Consider the following 24,924-nt stretch of genomic DNA (forward strand, 5'->3'; position numbering starts at 1 on the left):
CCGTCAGCCCAAGGTGACTAGAGAGCGATGCCCAAGGAAGCGTTTTTAAGCGTTTCCTACATTGGTTCAGCAGAGACACGAACCCAGGGGACAAGCCTTATTAATTCAAAAAAGGCCTGAATAAAAATAAAAACCTGTTTTGAAGAAAAAGCGCAGCGTTCACGTGAACGAAGGAATAATCAATTCCACATAACTTCAGAGGAAATATAAAAAAACACACATCAAATTTAGTTTCTCGATTCTCATTTATTCCATCATAATAACGAACTTGTCTTGTTCTTTGTGTTCTAACGGATTTTTGTTGTTGTTGCTGTTGTAATAGTATTATAACACTTCTTGTCTATCCTCCCCGCATCGGTATTATTGTTTATCAATCAATACTATCTGCTACAGCTCTATTATTATGTTGTCTCACTTATGTTTCCACGCTGTAAACGCACGTCCCCTCGGACTGTTTTCCTTTAGGAATGTTTACAGTTTGCAGGCTGTCTGTGTGTTCTGTGTCTCTGTAACCGTATTTCTTGTATATGTGTATAATGCCATCTGATGTATGTGCGTTTGGTTGTATTTGCTTGTTTCAAATTCGCATATTTCTTGGTTTTTTTTTTCTTTTTGTCTTCACGAATGGGAATAGGGTGGGCTGGGTTTTGTTAGTGTGTTCTGGATCAGGAAGGGCGAGGGTGACACTTCGTATGTATGAGTGTTTGTATATATGATATATTTATTTCAATATAATAATATTTGCTCTTGTCTTGTTGTTGCGTTTTCATTTACCTAATATGCATTGTATCTGTTGTATAATTCTAATGGCATTGCTACCCGTTCGCTCCACACATTTTCGAACCGCGCATGGCGAGCTCTCTTCAACAACGCATTCTGCACCACCCCCCACAGTCGTCATGTGCGCTCCGTTTCTTTCCCTATGTTGTTTGCACTACTCTTACACTATTATAAGTATTTCACTAGTTTCTTTTGTATGTTTCTTTTACTTTTACACTAAATGAGATACATCGCACTGCACAATGCGCATCGATTATTCGCGCGCTGCGTACGAAATAAACGCTATCTCCACCCGTTCGATGAAGTTTCATCAACAATTCCTTTGTTTGGTTGTATTTGGTTGGTTTTTGTGTTGTTCTTGTTAGTTTTTTTTTTTTGTTGCGTGTTTGCGTTTCGCTATTATATGGTATCGCGCGGCCTGCCCCGCTATCTGGCAAATACGTTACAGTAAATGGCATCGCGAAACACGGCCTTAGCACGTGTTCCGCTTTTTAAATCTTAGCATAACGTTTCCTCCACTTCGCGCGTGTGTGTATGTACTTCCGCTTACACACTACTTCAGTTATGGCGATCAATGACGCTAATAAAACAATCGTTCTATGAACACACGCGCACACACGATCAGAACGAAACTGTAACAAGCCCCCTCCTCGTCTACATATATCATTTTGCTTTACCACTACTACTACTACCACTACCACACCACGCTCTATGCTACCCGCTATTTTCATTCGAGAGGAGTACGATATTTCTTGCACGCGCGTCTTCTGCACTTCGCTCGTTTTATCGTCGTAAAAGCATGACTGTGGTGCGCCCGTGCCTTAGCGCTTCACGCCGAACAGGTTCGGTATGGATTTGATCTTCTTTTTCGACCCGTTCAGATACTCCTTGTACATGTCGGAGCGCAGGTAGCGTGAGTAGGAGTCACTCTTCATCAGATGGTACACGTGGGCGGCGGCCACATCGAAGCACCAGCGGTTCGGCGGTGCCGCACTGCTTACCGCCTCCCGGGCCAGCTCCATCGATTTCGAGTCCACGTTCACCGGGCACGGCGCGTCCGGGGCGAGAAACTCCAGATATATTGCATGGGCCGCCTCTTTCACCTTCGACTGCGGTTGTGCCTTCATGCTCTGTACCGACTCCCAGAACCTGTGGATGTAGGAGGAACAAGCCGGACACGAGTTTAGTTTAGAAGACAATTATTTTAGATTATTACAACACAGGCGGGCACACAGCGCCGGTGGGCTTACTTGAGGTTTTCCCCACTAAATTCCTTGTCCAGAAACTTCGAAAACTGTTCCCGACCGACGGGATCGTTCAGAAGTTCGCGCAAGCTAAAGCCCCACCGCTTGACGCGCTTTAGCGATACGTCTTTGCTGCAAAGGGGGGGAAATCAAAACATAATTAATAGGTGCTTTTGGCTTATTGGCATCGGATTAGTACTGAATGGCTGTGCAGACCGATACTTACGCAGTTCGATCGGCGTCCCACATCTCGGTATTGTCCGTGATCCAAGGGTTCGGTTGATCTGGTGGGTTCAGAAAGCTATCGTACTCATTGTATTGCTCAAAGTATGAAGTGTAGCTGGAACGAAACGAAAACAGAAACAAACAATGTTAATGCATATATTACAGCAAAAATAGAAATACTACAAATAAGCAAGAACAATATTTATAAAAAAATGAACAAGGCAAAGAAAATTTGGAAACAGAAGCATAAACAATGATCCTAAAAAAAATAAAACTAAAAACAGAAGAAGAAAACAAAAACACAATAAGAAAGTCAAAATTGAAAGTTTGCAAACGAAAAGATTCCCAAAATGCACTCGATAGCTCGATCCCTCTCTCTCTCGCTCTTTTTCTTTCTCTCTATGCGACACCAACTTACGATTCGGCCACTTTGGAGATTTTGATCGTGCGTCGCTCGAGCTTTAGCTTCAGCAGCTTTATCTGGCGCGTCAGCTGCTCGACCGGGTTGCTATTGCCGGCCGTACCGGACGATCCCGAGCCCAGGCTGGAAGCGCCGCGCCGGTACGCCTTCTTGATGTCCACCTCGGTCGTGTTGACGCAGCCCGGCATTGGCCGGTGCACGTCCCAGAACGCACGCTCCTGCGAGTCGAGCACCTTGCGCTCGAGCTTGTCCCGCTTCTTGTCCACCTTGCTTTGCGCCTCCGCCTGCATGAAGATGAACTCCCACTTGCGGGAAAACATCTTCTGCAGCTTGGCCAAATTTTCCGCCTCATAGTCGGCCAGCTCGAGGCGCGTCTTGTTCTGCATCGTTCGCTTGCACAGGTACACGGCGTAGTCGGTGTTTTCCGGCTCCCAGCAGTTGGAGGGCCAGAAGTAGGGCGTCTGGAAGCGGTAGAACGTGCCGTCGTTCTTCACCGTCAGCTGGTGGTCGTCGATCGGGAACAGATACCCGTGGGAGGCGAGCAGGTGGGCCAGATGCAGCGCCTCGTTCACGTCGTCTATGCTGAGATTCTTCATGATCCACGCTATCAGATCGGCACCAGTGAATACGGACGGTACTTTGCTCATGAAGGCTTTGATGGTGCGCACCGAGACGCCGCCCTCCTCACCCTGCATCCGCTCGACGATCGCTTCCATCTGCGAAGCGAAACGTGAAACGAGTAGTTAGCATATTGAAACAGGAGCGGCTGGGTCGGTTTGCTTACCTTCTTATACACTAAAATGTTCGGTGCATCCTGGTTCAGTGCCGCCTGGGTGGCCTGTGCATGGGAGGGTTGACCACCCTGGCCCGGCTTGTTACCGGACGATCCGGCGCTCGTACCGGCGGCGGCACTGGAGGAGATCGTTGCCGTCGTTGTTGTTGTGATTGTTGCCGTTGAAGTTGTAGCCACCGTTGTACTACTACTACTACTAATGTTATTACCGCCACTCCCGGCTGGTGGCACTACCGCATTCCCAGCCCCACCCTGGGTAACTGTGCCCTCTCCTCCATCCGTTCCAGCCGATCCCCGATTGCAGTTGTTGCTACTGTTGCTGGACGTAATCGTTTCCCTGTCCCGATCCTTGTCCCTTTCGTTGCCGTTAGCGTTCATCTTTTTCGGTGCACTTATCACTACTGTCACTGCTGCCTTGTCTTTATCAACTTCCGAGGTCATCGTTACCATCGTCCCTGCCCGTTACCAACCCCCACCCTCCTCTGGCTGGCCTCTTGCCCCGCAAAAATCCGCCCCAGAAGGAGGAGCGAAGGCTTCTTCTCTTCCACCACCACCGCGTTTGTACCACCCACTTTACTCTACACCGGACCCGGACGACTGCCGGATGTGCCGGATGTGCTTAATCAAATAATGCATTTTTGAATCTGTAAACGAGGAAATGAAGTTTTAGTTTGCGATTGCCTTTTCGACTGACGCGCGCACTCCGTATGTGCCCCGGGCGGCTTGCGTCTGTGTTTATTTGTGTTAATTTGTATGAAAGTGTGTGTGTGTGTGAGTGTTTGTGTGTGCACGTCTGTAGTGAAGTGGAAAACATGCACCCTTCTTTTCGAAGCATAACACATTGAACTAAATGAACGAGAAACTGCCTACCGACTGTGTGTATGTTGCCACTCTCACTCGATTCTGAACTCGAACTGAAGCTGCCTTTCAATTATAATCCAGTGCTGCAGCGACAGTGTCATCACCCTCTACACCCATACTGTAACGCTATCCACACATATTTATGCTCTTGCGTGTATTTATACGCAACCACTAGCAGCAGCTGGCCCGGCAATCAAAATATTGAAAATCCCAAACCGCACCCGTCAGGTCGCGCGCACGCATTCGATTTGATGCGATTGAGGTGAAATTTACGACTATTTAACGGTTCTGCCCTGTCCTGCTTCTGTTCGATAACCCTCTGCGTCGTAAATAATCGCTGCAAAACCATTTCTTCCTGGTGCGGTGCAAAACCGGGGCCGGCCATCGCTTGATCGCAATCGTACGATCGCGTTCCATCTCATCAACGATTGACGGCGGCTGCAAGACAAGCTCGAAGATCGCGGGGCTTAAAAATAGCTAATGACATAATTGTTGTAGCATGCTGGAGCAACCCAGGCATTGGCAGCCGGCCGGCATGCGACAGATTCCAGCCCAGAGCACAGCATGTGTGCATGGGACAAATGGAAATGGTTTTAAATCCGAACACGTGTTTTCCGCCGATTCTTGCTGCGGATGAACCGCAACAAAAACACACTGATAAGAGGGGACGACCCTGTTGCATTGGGAGCGGTCGCACTAGTTCACAATAATTTACGACGAAAGACATGGTTAATGTTAAATGTCGACCAGGGGAAATAAATCAAAACCATAAGCAACGTGTTTGTCCGTTTTAACGGTTTTCTTGTGCCAGAATTGGAACAAGATTAGTTAATTGATTCAAATTTATAGAGAGAAAAATAAGAAATGCTCTTCGTACAATGGTTACATCCAACATTATGAAGTGGAAGAAGGTTTCCAAAGGTTTTCAAATACAAAGTGCTAATGTTAAATTCCTACAGACTTGTTATATATTAGGACATGTGTGTGTTGTTTAGAAATAATCGAGGAAATAATTTAAAAATTAACGAAAAACATATGGCATCGCTTAACATTATTAAATGCCGTCGGGGAACTCGTTACGACCGCGAGCCGTAGATCATTGTTTGCCATCTGGACAGAAACCTCCCCCCACCACCATACGCTGAACTGATTATTCTGTTGTGGGTCATACTAACAAGTCAAGGATAGTAGTACATAGTAGTAAGTCAATCAAAAAACTGTTTCTGGTCTCATACCAATAATTGGAATGTAAAGACGAAAACTAGATTTAGTAATTATTCTATGTTTCAATAGACAATCAATTCTGGCTCACTATAAAGTAGTGACGGGTAAAGTTGGCAAAACTCCGGAGTCGACCGGATCGATTCGACTTCAATAATTTCGGAATCGTCTCCGGAAGGTAGGTCCGCCCAGCATTATCCGGAGTCGTTCGGAATCGTCAGGAATCGCCCGGAATTGTCCGGAGTCGTTCGGTGTCGGAGTCGTCCGGAGTCGTCCGGAGTCGGTCGGTGTCGTTCGGTGTCGTTGGGAGTCGTCCGGAGTCGTTCGGTGTCGTTGGGAGTCGTTGGAAGTCGTCCGCAGTCGTAGTCATCCGGAGTCGTTTGGAGTAGTATGGATTCGTTCGGAGCCGTCGAAGTTATCCGGAGTCTTCCAGAGTCGTCCGTAGTCGTTCGGAGTCGGAATCGTTCAGAATCGTCCGGAGTCGTCTGGAGTCGCCCGGAGTCGTGCAGAGTCGTCTCAGTCATCCGGAGTCGTCCAGAGTCGTCCAAAGTCGTCCGGAATCGGCAGGACGACTCCGACCCCAAAATGGGAATTAAAAACAATCCGATTATAATTGAAAACATCCCATGATTGCGTTATGCCTTATTTATTTATTTTACAAAATGATCCATGCTGCAGTTCAGCGCTCTAAAAATCAACCACTTACAACCAAAAAACGGAATTGAATCATCATCATGGAAATGAAATAATCACAAACTGGGTTTCCCTGTACTTGGTATTTGTGCCCTAGATTGAGAGACCGAGCGTGGTTTAAATACCTTACAAATACCAGAAAATCGTCAAGAAATTAAAAAAAAATCAATTCCAGTTTAAACTCTAAGTTAAGCTGAACCCAGTTTAAAAGGCAAAACATAAGAATATGTATGCCGTTCCGCTGCATACGCGCAATCCGATGGCTTTACGCAACCAACGCATTCCTTACTGATACAGTGTAAAACCACGCCATCAAGCGCCCAAGTGCGTGCGAGCGCGCGCGCGCGCCGGTCCCATCGTTATCAGAGCTTCCCATCGACGCGACCCAGCATCGCGCTCCACCAATCGACGCTCCAAGATCTTCTGCTTCTTGGGACCACAACAGGCTGTGCCGTGCCGGCTTGTTTTGCCATTAAAAGCAAACAGCGATTTGCGATTTGCCAGTACGCCAGTCGCCGGTCCCGTAATCAATCATTCCGCCAGTGCTGATGACTTCGGCGATGACACGGTCGCCGGCAGAATGTCTCATCGCTCTCGTCTCCCCCTCGCATCGCGTTGGCGTACACTTTTTTTTCTCGTCCATTCCAATTCTCGTTACTATTGCGTGCACGGAAGGAAATGTACGCGAAGGCGCATACGAGGAGTGCTTGCGAGCGGGCGGGCAGCAGCAGCAGCAGCATCAGCAAACAACTCGCAACAAACTTCCCTCATATAACCCTAGCAACCATCGGCCCTGTTATGTGCCCTTCCCCGCACAATCGGCGTTTCCATGGGTTTTATGTTCTCCTAACAATGCAAAAAAGCGCGCACATACACACACACACACACACATGGCCCAGAGCATGCTAATGCTGCTGCTGCTGTTGTTGCTGCTGGTAGTGGAGGGTGGCTAGACTTGGAGTCACCACACATCATCGGGAAAGTCGCCAGCTGTGCGTCAAACGTTCGGACGGGAGGCGCTTCTGCATCTGACAAGGTGGACAAAGGTTAAATTGCCACTGAAATGGGTTCGGACGGACCCGAAACCACCCGCCGTCAACCAGGGTCGGGGAGGTTTAAATTTCATTCCCTGCCACCGAACTTCCTTTCCCGTTTTCTTCCACCCACCCACACACACACACACACTTCCGGCTAGGTGCACACGAGGCACGATATCCTGTCAAAAGTTCACCGAACACAGAGAGAGAGAGAGAGAGAGAGCAAGGAGACTCGGGAGAACACAGCAGGCACATGACATGCGGGGCAGCAGGTTGCGGTTTCTAACTTGTCAGTGGTCGGGTTTACCACCCTTCGCCCTCCCTCCCTACCGCAAGGGGTGGAAAAGGGCCAATATAGCAACAGAGAAAACACGCGCCCGTACCAAAGATGGAGACGCCTCCACACACACACACACACAAACGCGCGCGTGCACAAAGGAAGCAAAAAAGTGCTGCCTTTTTGTTGCCTCTGTGTCGTCCTTGCCCGTGGAGAGAGTTGTTTCCCCATCGCCTACTCCGTCGTTAACTTCACCACACAACACAACACACACGACGAGGAGCCATTTTCTTCTCTTCCCACAGGGGGGGACGTCGGAAGGATCTCTCCTCCCGGTGAGAAAACACAATTGCTCGCGAGTTGGCCGTTTGTACGCTCGCTGGCTCACAACTGGCTTCTCACGCGCGCCAGGCTTCCAGTGTGTGTCGGGCGGCGACTGGTCCTTTTTCCCCACTCCCCGCTTCTCTGTTTCCGTCGGCCCACTTTACTCCTGGCCTGCATCCCCGCGGGCGCGTTCGCCACAGTTAACCACCATTTAAGTGGCGGCAGTTTTTTTGTAGTTGTTGTTACCATTTTTTGTAATAATCCCTCTGCCATTTCCTTGCACGCCATTCCTTTTCTGTTTGCTTTACTTCTTCTGCGGTCCCACGTCATATTGCTCGTGGCATCTTATCTCTTCTCGGTCATCTGAATGGGTCGCTCACACACACACACACACACACATACACCCGAGGACGCTGATTTTTGCTTACATACCCCGCGTGTTTTTGCTATCCTCCGCCGCGCGGCCAACCGATCGGTGCGCCCCTACTGCCTTCTCCTTTTTGCACGCATCCGTTGCGGGGTGGGGCGCACGAAGGAGAAGACTGCTCAAGGAACCTTCGCTTAAGCCGGAGAGCAAATCGGTTTTCCCTCCTCTCCTTGGCAACCGCCTTCTACACCTCCACTACTGCTGCTGTATCCTCCGCCGTTGCGCCAACCGTTTTTCGCGTTCCATTCATTTGTGCCTTCACAAAACCGCTTACCTTCTGTATGTGTGTACGAGTGGGTGTATGTATGTGCGTGTGTGTGTGTGTGTGGGTTTGTGTAGGAGTTTGGGGATGTGATTTTGGGGTGGATTTGTAATACTTTTCTATACTCACTTTGTTGTTTCTTTTTATCATTCCATTGCAATCATCATCGGGCGGGAGAAGGGGGGCTGTTGCTATCGTGTTGCCTCCTCCCTTACGGCCCCACGTTTCCTTCACTGGATGCGCTTTTGTTTCAAAAAAAGTCGAAAGATGTCAAGCCGTTGCTGCTGCTGCTGCTGCTGCCACCAACACCGCCGCCGCCTACTACTGCGCTACTCTGCCGTGTCGCTGGAAAATGTGAGGAGGTTGTGTTCGCGGTAGTTGTTGTGTTGCTGTGTCTGCGGCTGTGTGTGTATGTCCTTGCATTCCAATCTCGTCTGGCGTGAATTATTTGCGCTTCGATGCACACTTTCTCCCCCACTACACACACACACACACCCTCACCCGCAGTTGGCAGGGGTGTTTTGGGGGTGGTGGTGGGATGCGAGAATGGGAATCTTCTTATTCTACCCCACGGCAGCAGGCGTTTTTTTGCAGGGCGAAACGATTTCTCATTAACACCACACTTTTGGCTTTAGCTGTTTTCCGGTCGCCGGAAGTGATTTGCCGCACATTTCATTCCACACACACACACACTCACACACATATGCGCACACTTGAAGGACTCTATTCAAACAGAAAGACGAGCAAAAGATTAATTCCGTTTTCTCCGCCTATTCATCTCAAAAACCCGTCGTCGTCCAGTTGCGTTGCGTTTGTTGCCCAATTTCCCCTGCCCCCCCCCCCCCCCCTGTTTGTTTACTGTTGCAAAAGTTTTTCGAAGGACATTTAATCACTCTCGCCCTCTCTTGCTCACTCTCGCGCTCTCTTTCGCTCTTTTGTTTTGCATCATTTGCGGTGCACTGGTGGAATCTATTTTGGCTTGCCAGTTTTTCCTCAACCCCTCTCTCCACTTCCAGTGGTGGTGAGTAGAGATTGGAAAATGCGCGGGGAAGGTCACCCCGAGGAAAACTGTACAGCCTTTCGGTTTAAGTTTCACTTGGCACAGGAAAATTGGTCTGTTGGTCTTTCGCAGTGGACGATCTGGAAACGAGGTTGAGATGAGTTTTCCACACTCACACACACACACTCACACATAAAATAGTGATGCACACACACACACACATGTGGCGCTGTGAAAAACACTTCACGCTGCGCTGCTAGCACCACCACCACCCAGCTTCACCCGTGGGCGATGGAAAAAGGAATAGTGCGGCAGCAGTTTTGCCGTCCGATCGCACACCACCAGCACGGAATCCGTCACGGCAATCGAGGAGAGCTCGTTTGTTTGCCCCTCAACGACACGATCGCGGAACAACGCTACACAACGCCACCACACACCATCAAAACTCTTATCGCACAAACAGAACGCATCACCAGCAAGTCCTGCGACCGTCCGGCCTGTGCGTCCTGTTTGCACTTCCCCGCACACGCAACGCTATCCCTCTCGCACAACGCTCTTCTCATCAAACGCGATTCTGCTGATAAACCCTACCAGTGGTGGCCGTGCACCCGTACCTTTGGAGTAGAATGTTGAAAAAAAAGGAAACCAAGGAACACACACACACACTTTTAGGACGGGGCAATTATTCGCCCCCTCAACCGATCGGGCAGGGAAAGGGAACCGATTTAGAGCGCTTGAAAACAGGAAAGCGAAAGATAGCTTTTAAAATGTACATTCACGAAGGAAGCAGCGAGCGAACGAACTGCATCTTTTGCTCCCCGCAAACACACAACTGAGCCCGTGCCCGTCGGGTGAAGCGTTTTTGCAGCTGTCAATCGGGGCGGGTGCCAACCCAGCAGGCAGATTTGTTTGGACCGGGCCGGCACGGTTCAAGACGTCACATAAGCGTCAGACAGCAGGCGTTAACTGATTACCGTTATGTGTTGCTCTTCCAACCTGAAGATAGCGGGTTTTTGTACTTGAAATGGAATCCAGGTTCATGATTTCGCACATTCTTCTGACTATCCGTTATTCAGGCCTTAATGGCGACCTATACGCGTCTACTGCGGTCCCATGGACTGTGTAGGAACGAGGTCAAGTAATGTAGAACGATTTGACAAGTAGCCAAAAGTTCGTTACAGCACTTTGACATCTGAAAGCCCTTTTCGATTCAAATTTTAATAAGGATTTTTATGATGAATCGGGCTGATAAAGGCAAGAAAATTATTTATTAGTTCACAAATTTTACAGGAAAAGTATATATGCCTCTAGTAATAATAAATGTTTGAGGGTATGATGAATTTTCAAGAGCTCTTCGCTGTCAAATGGCATCCAAGATGGCCCAACCGATTTTGGCTAATATTTGACCTCGTTCCTACACAGTCCTTGCTGCAGCCCCTTCTATCCTCTGTCTGGGCCGACGGCCTAAAAGGACTTTAAAGACCGACTGGCAGTCAACATGATGGCACTCAGCTCTAAGCTGTTGTCGCTGGCTAGTGGTGGGAGCTCGGAATCGGAACTACTTGATTCTGATTCCATATTGATGGCGTATTGGGAATCGATTCCCGAGCTGATTTCAATTCTGGAATCGAATTCGGTTCCAGCGATGATTCCGGAATCAATTCTGGAATTAGAATCAGCCCCGGAATCGACCCAGGAATCTCAATCAGTTCCGCATACGGATTCAGAATCAGTTCTGGAATTGGAATCAGAAGTTTCAGAAGCGAGATCAATACCAGAATCTCTATGAGAATGGATCGCGTTTACAAGTAAATTTGGATTCTTTGTGGCTTTCAGCATAGGACCCAAACGCCTATTCTCATGAAGATGCCGAAACCCACTCTGAGCCGATTCTGATTTCGGAGCCAATTCCGATTCCGAAGCCGATTTCGATTCCAGAGCCAATTCAAATTCCGGAGCCAACTCTGGACTACGAAAGCCACGTTAAATCTGAGCCAGACGGTATACCATTCAAGCACATCCCACCATGTAGCCAAGATTGAACAAACTGACCAGCGTTCCTATCAGAACCGTATAAGATTCCAATCAGCCATCATTACATTCCCATTTCGTCAATCATTTACAAAACCAGCAAAACCTAAACTGTTAAATGGACATCTTTTCACTAATACTAGAGCCTATCACAGCATCTACAAGCTAACTTTGGTGTACCTCAGTCATAAAAGCTAAAAAAAAACGAAGTATTTTATAATTTTCATTTCGGAACGATACATTTAGCAGTAGAGCTCATTGATTTCATACCAAAAAATACTCATTATTCAGACTATTCCTGACGATGACACATGATATGACCAACATGTCTAATTTTAAATAGCACGTATACATTTCACTCTAAATCCTATCTTAGTAATTGAAACTGTCAACGCCACGTGCTTCCACAACAACGTGCCAAATTCAAATCCCATTGAAAACGTACACTACATTTGCGCACACGCAATACTTTCTCCTTATCAAACAACGACGTCGCTTGCACAGAACAGGGGAGGGAGCCTTCAGCTTTCAACCTGTCAGCGCTATTGCATTGTGGCGCTGTGAAAAATCGATATCTCCGAGGGAAAGGAAAAATGAAAATAAAACCATACTGTCATCCTTAAACAAACGTTTCCAAACAGCTTTCTCGCGAGGCACGCAAACGGAGGCGAACCGAGTGGATTTCGAGCTGGCAAAAGCGGGACCCCGGACACCCAGGCACAGCACACGTTACAATGTTAAAGTCCGAGTTTCAGCACCAATTTTGGGTGACAAAAAAGGCTGTACAAAGGAAGTTAGGTGCGGTGGCGAAAGTAGTTCAATTTCAAACGTGACTCATCGCTGCGTTGCCCTGTTTGGCGTTATTAATAGGCGTTTTCGTCTGACTCTTTTTCCTTCCCCCACAATCGATCCTGCCAGGCACCAAAGAGGATGAAAACATTGTCGCTTCCGATGGGGAGCTGGATTCGAAGATAGAGCTCTTCCGGTCGGTGGCCGACAGCTGCAGCAAGCTGTACCGCATTATCGACCAGTACCAGGAGCGGGTGTGCATACTGGCGCAGGAGGAGAACTCGCTCGGCAAGTTTTTGCGCGAGGTAAGCAAGGAAAGCCCCACCACCGGCAAGATGATGTCCACCACCGGGAAGGCGATCTCGTACTGTGGCCAGCAGCGGATCGCGATACGAGTGCCGCTGTTGCGCCTCCACCACGACGTGCACACGTTCAAGGGGCGTGCGATTGCGGACACGCACCACACGATACAGCAGATGGAGCGGGAGCGTACCGAGTATCGGGCGGCGCTCAGCTGGATGAAGTCTGTCAGCGCTCAGCTCGATCCCGACACCGGCCGGGGGTTGGAAAAGTTCCGCAAAGCGCAGCGCCACGTGAAGTCGGCCAAGACCAAGTTCGACAAGTATACGCTGGACTGTTTGGAGAAGGTAGCATCAGGAGTGGTGGGGAGTGCATTATCAGATGATAATTTAACAAATCCACTCTCCCATCTCTTTGCAGATTGACCTGTTGGCCGCCGCCCGGTGCAATATGTTCTCGCACGCCCTCGTCGGATACCAGAATGCCATCCTGCAGTTCGCCAAGAAGACGGACGAAACGTACAAGAACACGCTGAAGAGTTTGGCGAAAGACCCACACTATAGCTTCTCCATACTGAAGGAATTGACGCAGGCCAACCCGAACGAGGAAGAGAAAGAGGGCGCTCCAGGGGAGCCGCTCGAGTGCCGTTCCGACGACCACAAGCCCGCCGATGACGATCAGATGCTTTTCTTCAAGGTAATTTCAAACGTTGATCACGCTTCATTACCCTCACCATAATCCGATCACTGGTTTCAACTCTTTTAAGGACGACTATAAGGACGATGTGGGGAGCTTGAAGGGCATTATGGAGCCACCAACTGGCAAAGAAAACGTCCTGCAAGACGTAACACTCGAAATCGACGCCCTTCTGTCGGGCGTCCCCGATCTTAGTCCGAGCGGCTCCGCTGCTACTAAACCAGCGCAGGACGCTGCCGGGGCGGATCTGCTCGGCCTAAGCTTGGATGATGAGTTTTCGGACTTTATGTCGGCACCGGCACCGTTTTTGCCTTCAGCGCTGCTAACGAACTGCATACTTACCGACGATGGTGCGTTCGACTTTTCCGCCAGTCTGCCGCCGGACCACGGTGATCCACTGCAGGCACTGCAGGCTAGCGATGCTGAGCAGCCGACAGCGAACAGTGCCAGCAGCAAATCGTCCGAAAAGGCAACGGATATCTTTAGCAGCTTGTTGCAATCGTTCTCGAAGCAAGGTAGCACCACCACGGCAGGGAATAGTTCCGATGCTAGTGCCGGTACCGCGAAACAGGGTAAGCCGACTAGTGGCAGCAGCAGCAGCAAGACGACCGGCAAAGATCTCAGCGGATGGTATCAGCTGTTTGCCGAACTGGATCCACTCTCCAATCCGGATGCGATCCCGTCGAAAACGGATGCACCAAACAACAGCATGGCTGCTTGAGAGCCAGGCTTGGTGCGAATTAATTTCCACGCGCTTAATTTCACTACTCGAAGTCTATCCGGTCACTATCCGGTATTTGTTTTTGAAGTTGTTTTGCTTTCGTGTCGTTATCGTGATGGGAGTGTGTGTACCCCTTCCGTTCGGTGTTTTCGGTCGTGCATTTTTTTGGATTACTACTACCACTGTGTACTTTGTACTCTGAAGGATAAATAAAAAAAAGCCACATCCAAGTGTCTACTTACATACAAAAAACCACTTCCAAAAAGGGAACGGACATTTTTTTCCAATTCTCAATGCTTTTTCGGAGCGTGATTCACATCTGCTGTGTTCTGCCGCGTACATCAGTTTGTCCGTATGTTTTCAACCGTTTTATTATGTATCTCTGCTTTTCTCTTCTTTTCTCTTGTTTGCGTGTCGCTTCTCCTTTCCTCATCTCAGCACATGCTTCCCCTCATATACGTTTTGTTGCCACATTCACAATGTTCGCATCAATATACGACGGAGGGGGAAGAATGGGGCATATTTGTTTCCCTGCTGCTACAACAATAAAAACAAAACAACGATCACATTCACATTCCGTTTACAGATACACATATCATCATCGTTTCGTGTTTCGGAAGTTACCGGGTAAAGTACCGGAAGTGGAGAAAGATTTTTGTTTTTGTTTTTGCTTTTGCTTTTTTAGCATTCTATACAATTCTCTGGTTATGGAAAGAAAAATGGTAAACCGCATTAAAAATGCGACGTTTGCTCTTGACTCTTGACCGCTCTCTTCGCGCGACTTGGCGATCTTTTACGTGTTCTGATAACAAAAAAAGGTGGATGAATGAATGTAATCTCTCTGGTGAAGAAATGCAAATGTGTTTTGTTTCCCTTTTGCCATCGCTTTTCTTTTCAATGTACACTGGTGGAACATTTCACTGGATTTCAATGGTAAGTTTGTCCGTGCTGGTTGGTTAATTTTGTTTTTGAAATCGTTTCCTAAATAAATTAATAAAATTAGAGTAAACTTAACAAGCGCTCTGCGACAAACCAGACCGCGTGTAGCGAACCTGGTTTCGAGTGCGGGGAAGATGTTTTACATTTCTCTAATTTCGACATGGTTTTTTGTTTTTGTTTGTTTGTTTGTTCATTCCACTTTCGACGCTTCTTGAAGAATATCTCGGGAAATATTTACAAGCTTTTCTTCGTAGAGCTTCCGCTAGAAACATTTAAAAAAATCGTTAGCATTTGATTTGTCTTCGATCTTCCGCTGTGACACAAATATCTTTTTTTCCGGTACGCAAGGTTTGTGTAAGTGTAGGTAAAGGTGTTTCCTAGAGCTTCGATCCATCAAGAGATACTAGAAATCTATTATCCAGCGGTAGCTAAAACTGTATCTGCCTTCAGTAGTATGTGTAAAATGGCGGGAAAGCAGTAAAAGTGCGCACTAACATGGAGAAATTAAATTTCATCACATTTTGCGCATTTGTTACACCACCGAGCAGATGAAACTATTAAGGGAGAGTGATTAAGAGAGAACAGATGGGAACAAAACACACACATACACGGAAAGAACGGGAAACACAAGCCCCGTCCGGTCCGATGGGCACATACAAAGACAACTCAGGAGCTTTGACCGGAAACAACAGGAAGGAGAAACTAATAGTAACAAAACAATAACAACAAAAAGGTTTTCTTCAATGGTCTTCTGAGTATTCAAACCTTAAAATTTCATCCCGTATGCTGTTTGGGGAAAGAAGAGAGAGAGAGAACGTTAGACACGATTAGCTTATACTTAATCCCATTATCCATACGTACTCCTCATAGAACTGCGAGTGTTGCGGTGTCATGCGTAGCAGCTGTTCGAGATTTTCCAGAAAACCCCACTGCCGCAGTATCTGCTGTCGGCCGCTCTTCTCTAGCAGATTCCGTACCACAAACACCGCGCCCATCTGTAGTTTATTGTCGTTGGCGACCTGCACAAGCACGGACAGGCAAAGGAAGATTGTTTAAAACGGCTTGATACTAGGCATACCCGGACGCTCAATATGGCTTACCAAAAAATCCCTAATCTTTTTGACAATCTTTTCATCCTGCAGCACATAATCCTCGTCCCGTGCGCCGGCCGTTATGTTGCCTATGATGATTATCGCCTGCTCCTTTACCTCCGGCGGATGCGGATCGTCCAGCACGAGACTCACCTAACAAAAAAGGACCATTGTTCATGATTAAAAGGCAATTTTTTTTCCATTTCACACACTTACCGCTCGCAAAACTTCACTCGAGTGTTCCGACATGATCGTTTCGATGTGGAGCGTATTGCTCAGCAGATTGCGCAACAGTCCCAGCGTTTTCATGATCACGCGCTCGTCCCTATCGCCAAGCAATTGAAATATCCTATCCGTTCCTAGTGTGTTGATTATCTTTGTTTTCACGTGCTGTTCGGCCTGTTCGGGGATAAAAGACGAACGAAAAGCGTGTACAAAACGATGCGCACACAGAGCACACAGTACACCGTTTCGGCCATTCGGCTCGGAGCCCCAGCACTGACCTGAAACGCCATGTTCATCAATGCCCAGCTGCCGTTCAGCCGGAGCGCCGGGTCGGGATGTTTCGTTAGCTCGCAGAGCATCTCGACGGCGCCGGATTCGAGCATCGGTTCCTTGGCAGGTGAGAATTCTAGTAGTAGGTTACAGATCGTCGACGTGACGACAGTTTGCAGCTCCAGCGACGGTTCGCCGGACAGCAAATCCATCAGCGGGCGCCATACCGAGTGATCCTGCAACAAGATAAAGCGACCAAGCTCGTTTTACACCGCTTACAAAGCACCCGCAACCCGTGTGTGTGTGTGTATAGCTCACCTGAAAAGTGGTTCTCAGTAGTTGCACCGAGCGCGACAGTGAGTGAAGACACCGTACCGCGGATAGTCGCACCTGAAACGAGACACACGCATTAGCACTGCACTGACCGGTTTTCCATTATTTCCACACTATTCGCGCATACCTCCGCACAGCCGTCCTTCAGTCCGCTTAGCACCTCCTCCATCAGCCCGTCCATCTCGATGATGCGCTTCCGGATTTCCTCGTCGTTGGCCGCGAGCGACGCGAAGCAGCGGAATGCACCCTGCCGCGACAGCACCGACGGGCACTTGACCAGATTGGCGAGCGACACTATCAGATGGTTGCTGATCGCGGCCAGCCGCTGCAGCTCGGAATCGATCTCCGCCAGGTAGGCGAGCGTTTCGGCCGCCGTCGCGCGCGTATCCTCCTCGAACTCGTCCGAGCAGAGGCGGGCCAGGCAGGGCAGCGTTTTGTACACGATCCGGTAGTCCTCGGCCGGCAGCGAACCGGCCCGGTGCAGGTAGGTGAGGCACCGGCTGGCCGACAGCTGCACCTGGACGTCGCGCGTCCGCGACAGCAGCGCGGTCAGTATGTCCAGTATCGACCGGTCCGCGTGGTACGTCGCGTGCACGATGTTCGAGACGGATTTGTTGGTGAAGCACATCGCGGCCAAGCATTTCAGTGCAGGTACTTGCAGCGTGGTGTTGTCGCAGATCATGAGCCGGGCAAGGAACGGTATCACCTCCGCCTGGCACAGGCTCTTCTGCTGGTGCGAGGAGTGGCAGAGAGGAACGAAGATGTTGACCACGTACATCTGGCAGGCGAAGCTGCTGCGGGGTGAGGCGATTTCTGGAAACGGTTTGAGATTAGAGCTTTGATTCACAATATCCGCGGGCCCAGGGCCTTTGGGATACTCACGTATCAAACGCTTGATGTTGTTAATGTCCGAGTGGAGTAGATCGAGCGGCGCGAACGGATACTGCACGATCGTCTGTAGCGCCCCGAGACACGCCTCCATCAGCCGCTCGTTCGTGCTCGGGTCGAAGATGATCGTTATCAGCACCTCGACGATGTTGAAGCGCATCAGCGAGTGGACCTGCGACTCGGTGCCCTTGGCCAGCGAGCCCAGCACGATGCCGGCGTCGATGCGCAGCTGCAGCGGCTTGCCGGCATTGCACAGCAGCGCAATCAGCCGCGGCACGATGCCCTGTGATATGATCGAGCCCTTCTTTTTGTTCGAGCCGATGACGGCGTTCTTCAGGCAGACGATCGCTTCCTGGCATTTGCAGTTTTCCTCCGAGTACAGCTCGTCGATGTAGGAGCGGGAGTTTTCCACGTCCTGTGGTTGATCGGTTGAGAGTAGGGGGGAGAGCAAACGAAAAAGCAAAGATTGTTACAGCTGCCTGCACAGACACACACACAAAGCCCCGCACCGGGGGTAGTTCGGTGAAAAGCTAACAATCAAGGGTGGCGCGTTTGTTTATGGCTCTAGGTTGAGGTTATAAAAAATACCAATCAAAGTGCACTATGTTTTTGTCATGCCCGCTGCACTGCACCTCTGGGTAGCCTTGCACCCCCACCCACCCACACATACACACACGGTGTTCCAAACAAGATCGAGATGAAACATTTCAACCCGCGCCTGCCCGGCCACAACTACCGCGCAATCACTCGACCCGCTGGTGGATTGGATTGGACAATACCGGACACGTAACGCGGGCGGGAACCGTGGCCAAAGCGCCCGCAAGGCACAAATTACGCACCAAAAACACACACATACACACACACCGGAACCGCGAAATGTACGGGGCCCCTACCCCTTCTTACCATGAAGCAGGTGAACGGCTCCATTCTGTGTTGTAGCTGAGCGCGCTGGACCTCGGCGGGGCGGGCTGGCGGGATTGCAACACCGTGCGTGAACCGAAATTCCGGGTAGCTAGCGGCGAAACGGGAGCCGAACCAAACAAGAAGGGCGGCGGCAACTTTTGCAAACTATTTGATTACACACGGGCCTGTACGGAGGGAAAAGAAATCCAAAACACACGCAGTTTGATTTTTCACATTTCACGTTTGACAGCCGACACAACGTACGAGTGTACGGGAGGGGTTGGGAAGAGTTGGAGGTGGGCGGCGAGATATATTTCAGGTTGGGTCAGTGCGAGTTTGGAGCACCATTTTTTGAGCTCGACTTGACATCCGTTGGATGCACCTTTGCTTGCGAGCTTTTTCGAAACAATTTGTGCAATTCGAATCGCACATGCTATCATTATTTTAACACAAATTGCAACCTTTTGATTAATTTTGAAGACAAAAAACCGTGCCGCTTTCTTCATTAATCGCAATTCTAAAAGCAAAATCATAATTTTTAGAACAGCACAAACAGTATTGGTGTTTTAAATAAAATTATACGTATGACTTTTTTTTAAATAAATCGTAATAATATTAATGGTAATGTTTGATATTGTTGAATTATACTGACAACCCAACCCAAGTGCCACAACACCACTAACGACCACTAAAGCTCACAGCCCAAGAGGAATCTAAAAAGACTTCGTGCCATGATTAGATGAAGCAAGGCGAAACACATTGCAAGAAAATGACAGCAATGTAATGATGAGTTGTAATACGCCATCTATTAAGCAAACCAGTGAAGTTAAGGAGATTTATTTATATTCTATGGATATTTGATTTTCCAGTCATTGAAGCTTAATCTGTGGCGCTTGAGAAGTTTGGATGTTAAATATTAAAACGAGTTTGATATTATCACATCATTCGAGCTCCAATTATCGATCATTTTCAATTTATTTTGAAGAAAGACCAAAAACATGCTTTAAATAAACCGTAAAATTAATTTCCGATGAAACCGTTCGCATTCCTTTCCGTTGCGTTTGAAACGCTGCACGTGAACATGACTGTCAAACGTTTGTTTTGATTCCAGCACGAGCTGTCACAACATTCCGCATGATCCAACCGATTTTTCCGTACTCATACCATTCCACGTCATTTTCAACCACAGAAAGTGTTCGGAACTTCCAAAATTTTGGAACCAAATATCAACATTCCCGGCCCGTTTAAAGATTTCCAAACTTCCTCCAATCTATATCGCACGCACCATGAACCGAAACAACGAAGTGTCTGAGCTGATCGATGTAGAGAACGCATTCTACATCGGCAACTACCAGACGTGCATCAATGAGTGTAACAAAATATCCGTACGTACATCAAAACATGCACACACTCCCTCCGTTCCTAGCTGTGATACTAAAACCCCATTGCATCATTGCAGAAACCCTCACTGGAGAAGGACATCTTCATGTACCGGTCGTACATCGCGCAGCACAAGTACCGCGTGGTGCTGGACGAAATCAAATCGTCAAACGACACGCCACTCCTTGCCCTGCGCTACCTGGCCGAGTACATGTCCAACAGCGCGCGGAAGGAAGCGATCGTGTCGATCTTTGATGAAAAATTCCAGGGCGACATCAACGAGCTGCACGTGGTGTGGATTATCGTCGGCGCTATCATTTACTGCAACGAGGAAACCTACGAAACGGCTATGAAGTAAGTGCAGACATCTTTCGCACCATCTCGCCAATCTCTTTACTCTCTCTCTCTCTCTCTCTCTCTCTCTCTCTCTGTCTGCTCCTTCTCCGCAGGGTTCTGGTGGGAAACTTCAACCTAGAGTGTCTGTCCCTGCACATGCACTGTTTGCTGAAAATGTCCCGTGTAGATCTAGCGAAGCAGGTCGCAACCACGATGCAGGAAAAGGACGACGATGCCACCCTTACGCAGCTGTCCCAAGCATGGCTGAATATTCAAATCGTAAGTATCGCACTAGTAGCACGTGTTGCACCAACCGGCTCATGGGTAAAACTGTTTGTTGCCCCTTACTTGCAGGGCGGTGAAAAGCTGCAGGATGCCTTCTTCATCTTCCAAGATCTGTGCGACAAGTTTTCGCCCACGCTGCTGCTGCTGAACGGGCAGGCCGTGTGCTACATCGGCCAGCAGAAGTACGACGATGCGGAGCAGGTGCTGCGCGAATGCTTAAACCGCGACCCGAACAACTACGACACGCTGATCAATCTGCTCGCCCTGTCCCAGCAGCGGGACAAAAGCAGCAGCCAGTTCAGCCGCTACCTGGCCCAGATACTGGACGACCACAAAGGAAGCAGCCTGGTGGCGGCGTACAACAAGCGGCAGGCCGAGTTCGATCGCCTTGTTCTACAGTTTGGTCCGTCGAACAGCAAACCGATCGACGAGATAGTTGCGTAAGGTAGTGAAAGTGTGCTCTCCCGTGTGTGCTGCGTATGTTTAAATGTATTCCATAAACTTTTTAATTGCAAAATAGTTTTGCCTCTTCAACAAATAACACTGTCTGGGTTCTCTCTGTCTCTCTGTACCACCAACCACACACAAACGTAGCAGCATTCTGACTAGGATTCTCTTGCGAGAAATCAAACACAAACACACTTAGGAAGCCATTTTTAGCATCTCTTCCCGCTGTTGCTGCAATCGGTCAAGCTAGAGGGAAACAGAAAGGAAAAGAATCTGCATTAAACTTGCATTCCTCGGCCACCTTCCACTTACAAACGCACCTTTTCCCGATGCCGTTTCTGTACACTTTCGCTGGCCGACCGTTTATACCCTTCGTTTCCAATAGTCTTAAGCAGCTTCTCAATCTCTGCATCCAATTTCGCCAGCATCTTTCGGCTTGCCTCGGCACCGGCACCATTTGCGCCTACGCCCGACTCGGCCACAATTCCAATTAAACAGTCATGCGTTGGGGCACCCTTCACTACGTACTGCACGTTGCCGAACAGCCGTTCGTCCGAATGCAGTACGACTCCGTTGCAGTGCGTTAGCTGCTGTATTGTGTCGCGCAGCACGTGCAACTCGGCAGCAAGCTTGGGCGCTTTGGCGTATATGTGCAGAATGGGATTGTGTTTGCGCACGATCGGTGGATTGTATTCGTTTTTCGCTTGCCTAATGTGCTGGCATATTTGCAGCACACACTCAATGCTTTCTTCCAGCGTGGGGTTCACCCAACCGAGTGCCGCGTCGTGGTCCAAATCCACGGGAATGGATGAACTCGCGGCGCATAAATGCGTTAAAAGCTCTTGCGCTAGGTACGGCGTGAATGGTTCCATTTGGCGTAAACCAACAGTTAGGCAGTATTTTAGCACGGCACAGTGCAGCGCTGCCACAGAAGTGCTTTCCAGTTTCATGTTGATTTTTGTCGTTTCCTGAAAAAAACACCATATTTTATAAGTGAAAAACGTCCCTCGGATCAAGCGAGCCAACTTACCAAATAAACATCACAAAAATTGCTATAAAAGAACGTTTTCAGTGCCGCCGTTGCCAGATGAAAGTTGTAACTCGCAAACGCCTCTCGGCATTGCTGCACCGTGTTCCCGAGTCGGCTCAGTATCCATCGATCCATCAGCGACATTCGATCGGCGGTTTGCCGTAAATCCACTGTTTGATCTAAAGTTTTCCCCGCATCGAATCGTTCGGCACATGCCAATGTGTATCGTGTAGCTTGCCAAATTTTGTTAAAAAATAGCTTATTGGTAAGGGCTTCCTGTGCGTTAAAATGTATGAAATGGTTCTTCACGTTGGCTGAACACAGCGTAAACCGTAACGCATCGATACCACACTCCGGTATACCGCTGGGGAACATTTTGCGCTGTCCGGCAAGCGATTTCCCCAACTCCGCCTGGGACAGTACACCCTGCCGGTGCGAATCTTCCGCCTCCGCCTGTAACCGTTCCAACGAAATGCCGTGTATGACATGATCCGGCTTGATCACATTGCCAAGACTTTTGGACATCTTTCGGCCAAACTCGTCACAGATAATGCCATGCAGTAGTACCCTTTCGAACGGCAGCTTCCCCGTCAGCTCCTGACCCAGCATAACCATGCGGGCGACCCAGAAGAACAGAATATCGTGCCCAGTTTCCATCAGCTGCAGCGGATAGTGGGCGGGTGAAACGTTTCCCGGCCATCCGGTCGATGAAAATGGCAGCAAGCCGGAGGAAAACCACGTATCCAGCACGTCCGGATCCTGCTCGATTGATACCGCGTCCTTTGCAGCGTTCGGCTCCAGCGCTGTAAACTTTTCGCGTGCCTCCTCCTCCGACCGTGCCGCTATCCATCGCTCCTTTGCACCGTCATACCGGACACAGTACGCAGGGATACGGTGGCCCCACCAGAGCTGCCGCGAAATGCACCAATCGTGACAGTTGTCTAACCACCGGAACCACTCCCGTTCGAACGTGTTGGGCACTATTTCGAGCTTGCCCTCCCGCACCGCGTCCATCGCTCGCTGTGCCATTTCTCGGCACCGTACGAACCATTGCGGGCGAAGCAACAGCTCCACCACATCCTTGGAGCGGGAGCAGAGCGGCAACAGCATCGTGTGGGGCTTAATGCCACGCAGCAGCGACAGTTTCGCCAGATACTCCAGCAAAGCTTCACGCGCTTCGTACCGCGGCATGCCGGTGAAGGGGCCGAAATGTTCCTGCACCCTTCCCCGCTCATCGATCACCTCGACCGTGGCCAGATGGTGCCGGCGACCCAGCTCAAAGTCGAACCGATCGTGCGCGGGCGTTATCTTGACCGCTCCCGTCCCGAACGATCGATCGACCGCGTTGTCAAAGATGAGCGGGATCTCCTCCTTCCTCACCGGATGCCACAAGAAGGTGACCTTGTTGCGCAGATGCGAATAACGCCCGTCGTCCGGGTGCACCGCTACGGCTACATCACCCAGAAACGTTTCCGGCCGGGTCGTCGACACGACGATCTCTTCCGTCGATCCCTGCACCTTGTACGCTATATCCACCATTTGCCCGAACGTGACGTTACGGCTGTACCCCGGCACGGCTATCTCGGTCGGGCCGTTAATTTCCACATTCTCCACCTCCACATCCGAAATGGCCGATTCGAGCGTGCAGGACCAATTGATTAGCGAGCGATCGCGATAGATCAGTCCCCGGTCGAACAGCTGCACGAAAGCTTCCTTCACCGCGACCGACTGGTGCGCATCCATCGTGAAGTACTCCCTGCTCCAGTCCATCGAGCAGCCCAGCTTCTTCAGCGCCAGCCGGATGCTGTCCTCCTTTTCCACCTTCCACCGCATTACCTCCTGCAGGAAGCGTTCCCTTCCGAGATCGTGCCGGGTGAGGTTTCGCTCCTTCAGCAGTCGCTTTTCCACCACCACCTGGGTCGCGATGCCGGCGTGATCCATGCCCGGGATCCAGGTGGTCCGTCGGCCGGACAGGCGGGCCTGCCGCACCAACGCATCCTGTATGGCGCCGGTAAGCGCGTGGCCCAGGTGAAGCTCTCCCGTTACGTTCGGTGGCGGCAGGAGCACATTGAACGGTGGGGCGTTGTCGCGTGTCTGGTTGAATGCACTCGGCAGTTGAGGTATCGGTCCCGATTCGCAGCATTTCTCCACTTGCGATGGTTTGTATGCCGAGGCAATTTCTATTCAGCGAGAAAACGGTGTGTGATGTAAAAGGGGGTAGAAAAAGATGTCCCACTCCGTCCGTCTTACCCTTTCCAGTTCCGTACTGTCGCAGGATAACACTTGTTGCGGTTCGACCACAGCCACCGGGCCAGAGTGGCGGTCCCACATTTCGTCGGAAAACACGGAGCATTTTCCCGAGCCCCGCAATTGTTATCTCATTTGCCAGCGAAATCGTGTGCTTCGGCGCCGCAAAGACCGGCCCATTTCAAAACACACACGTCCTGTGTTTACCTTTTTTGACACTTACAACCATACTGCCCGAGTGGTACAATGTACCAACAAATGCAATTATGCAATTTATTTTATTTTTCATCTGAATACTAAATTTTTAAAAAGTAATTTTCCAACACGTGTTTAGTGTTAATGATGCAATTTTTTAAATCTACCAGCATTGCACAACAATTGCAGACAAAAATTTAAAAAAAATCCTTCCCTACTACAGATATTCCCTGATAAGCGCCATATTCGATAT

General features: G+C 49.4%; 5 protein-coding genes across 10 annotated transcripts; 2 read left to right on the forward strand and 3 right to left on the reverse strand.

Annotated features, from left to right (window-relative positions):
* Nucleotides 1-226: 226 nt before the first annotated feature.
* Nucleotides 227-10,409, reverse strand: LOC120894498 (regulator of G-protein signaling 7-like). 6 transcript variants are annotated; one of them, XM_040297119.1, is made up of 8 exons: nt 10,180-10,409; nt 8,695-9,288; nt 8,309-8,580; nt 3,455-4,107; nt 2,668-3,386; nt 2,251-2,364; nt 2,031-2,156; nt 227-1,929 (listed from the first exon to the last, which is right to left on the reverse strand). In XM_040297119.1, exons 4-8 carry the CDS (start codon nt 3,911-3,913, stop codon nt 1,602-1,604), a joined length of 1,746 nt encoding a protein of 581 aa, XP_040153053.1. In that variant the 5' UTR covers nt 3,914-4,107; nt 8,309-8,580; nt 8,695-9,288; nt 10,180-10,409; the 3' UTR covers nt 227-1,601. The 6 variants fall into 6 exon arrangements, with proteins under 6 accessions (XP_040153053.1, XP_040153055.1, XP_040153051.1 ...); XM_040297121.1 differs by lacking the exon at nt 8,309-8,580 and having other exon boundaries at nt 10,230-10,409; XM_040297117.1 differs by lacking the exon at nt 8,309-8,580.
* Nucleotides 10,410-12,153: 1,744 nt separating this feature from the next.
* On the forward strand, nt 12,154-14,354 carry LOC120894827 (islet cell autoantigen 1). Its single transcript, XM_040297672.1, has 4 exons — nt 12,154-12,394; nt 12,515-13,032; nt 13,106-13,381; nt 13,452-14,354. Exons 1-4 carry the CDS (start codon nt 12,331-12,333, stop codon nt 14,100-14,102), a joined length of 1,509 nt encoding a protein of 502 aa, XP_040153606.1. The 5' UTR covers nt 12,154-12,330; the 3' UTR covers nt 14,103-14,354.
* Nucleotides 14,355-14,443: 89 nt separating this feature from the next.
* LOC120894825 (armadillo repeat-containing protein 8-like) lies at nt 14,444-18,775 on the reverse strand. The gene is made up of 9 exons (XM_040297671.1): nt 18,752-18,775; nt 17,843-18,263; nt 17,088-17,773; nt 16,946-17,017; nt 16,636-16,863; nt 16,349-16,531; nt 16,142-16,285; nt 15,903-16,060; nt 14,444-15,827 (listed from the first exon to the last, which is right to left on the reverse strand). The coding sequence occupies exons 1-9, from the start codon at nt 18,773-18,775 to the stop codon at nt 15,782-15,784; spliced, it is 1,962 nt and encodes a 653-aa protein (XP_040153605.1). The 3' UTR covers nt 14,444-15,781.
* A 1,117-nt stretch (nt 18,776-19,892) lies between these two features.
* On the forward strand, nt 19,893-21,290 carry LOC120894924 (coatomer subunit epsilon). Its single transcript, XM_040297819.1, has 4 exons — nt 19,893-20,136; nt 20,211-20,485; nt 20,581-20,746; nt 20,822-21,290. Exons 1-4 carry the CDS (start codon nt 20,038-20,040, stop codon nt 21,194-21,196), a joined length of 915 nt encoding a protein of 304 aa, XP_040153753.1. The 5' UTR covers nt 19,893-20,037; the 3' UTR covers nt 21,197-21,290.
* Nucleotides 21,222-24,700, reverse strand: LOC120894923 (valine--tRNA ligase-like). Its single transcript, XM_040297818.1, has 4 exons — nt 24,480-24,700; nt 22,230-24,409; nt 21,520-22,167; nt 21,222-21,445 (listed from the first exon to the last, which is right to left on the reverse strand). Exons 1-4 carry the CDS (start codon nt 24,580-24,582, stop codon nt 21,395-21,397), a joined length of 2,982 nt encoding a protein of 993 aa, XP_040153752.1. The 5' UTR covers nt 24,583-24,700; the 3' UTR covers nt 21,222-21,394.
* Nucleotides 24,701-24,924: the final 224 nt, after the last annotated feature.

Source organism: Anopheles arabiensis, chromosome 2, assembly GCF_016920715.1.
Source record: "Anopheles arabiensis isolate DONGOLA chromosome 2, AaraD3, whole genome shotgun sequence".
Taxonomy (NCBI): Eukaryota; Metazoa; Arthropoda; class Insecta; order Diptera; family Culicidae; genus Anopheles; species Anopheles arabiensis.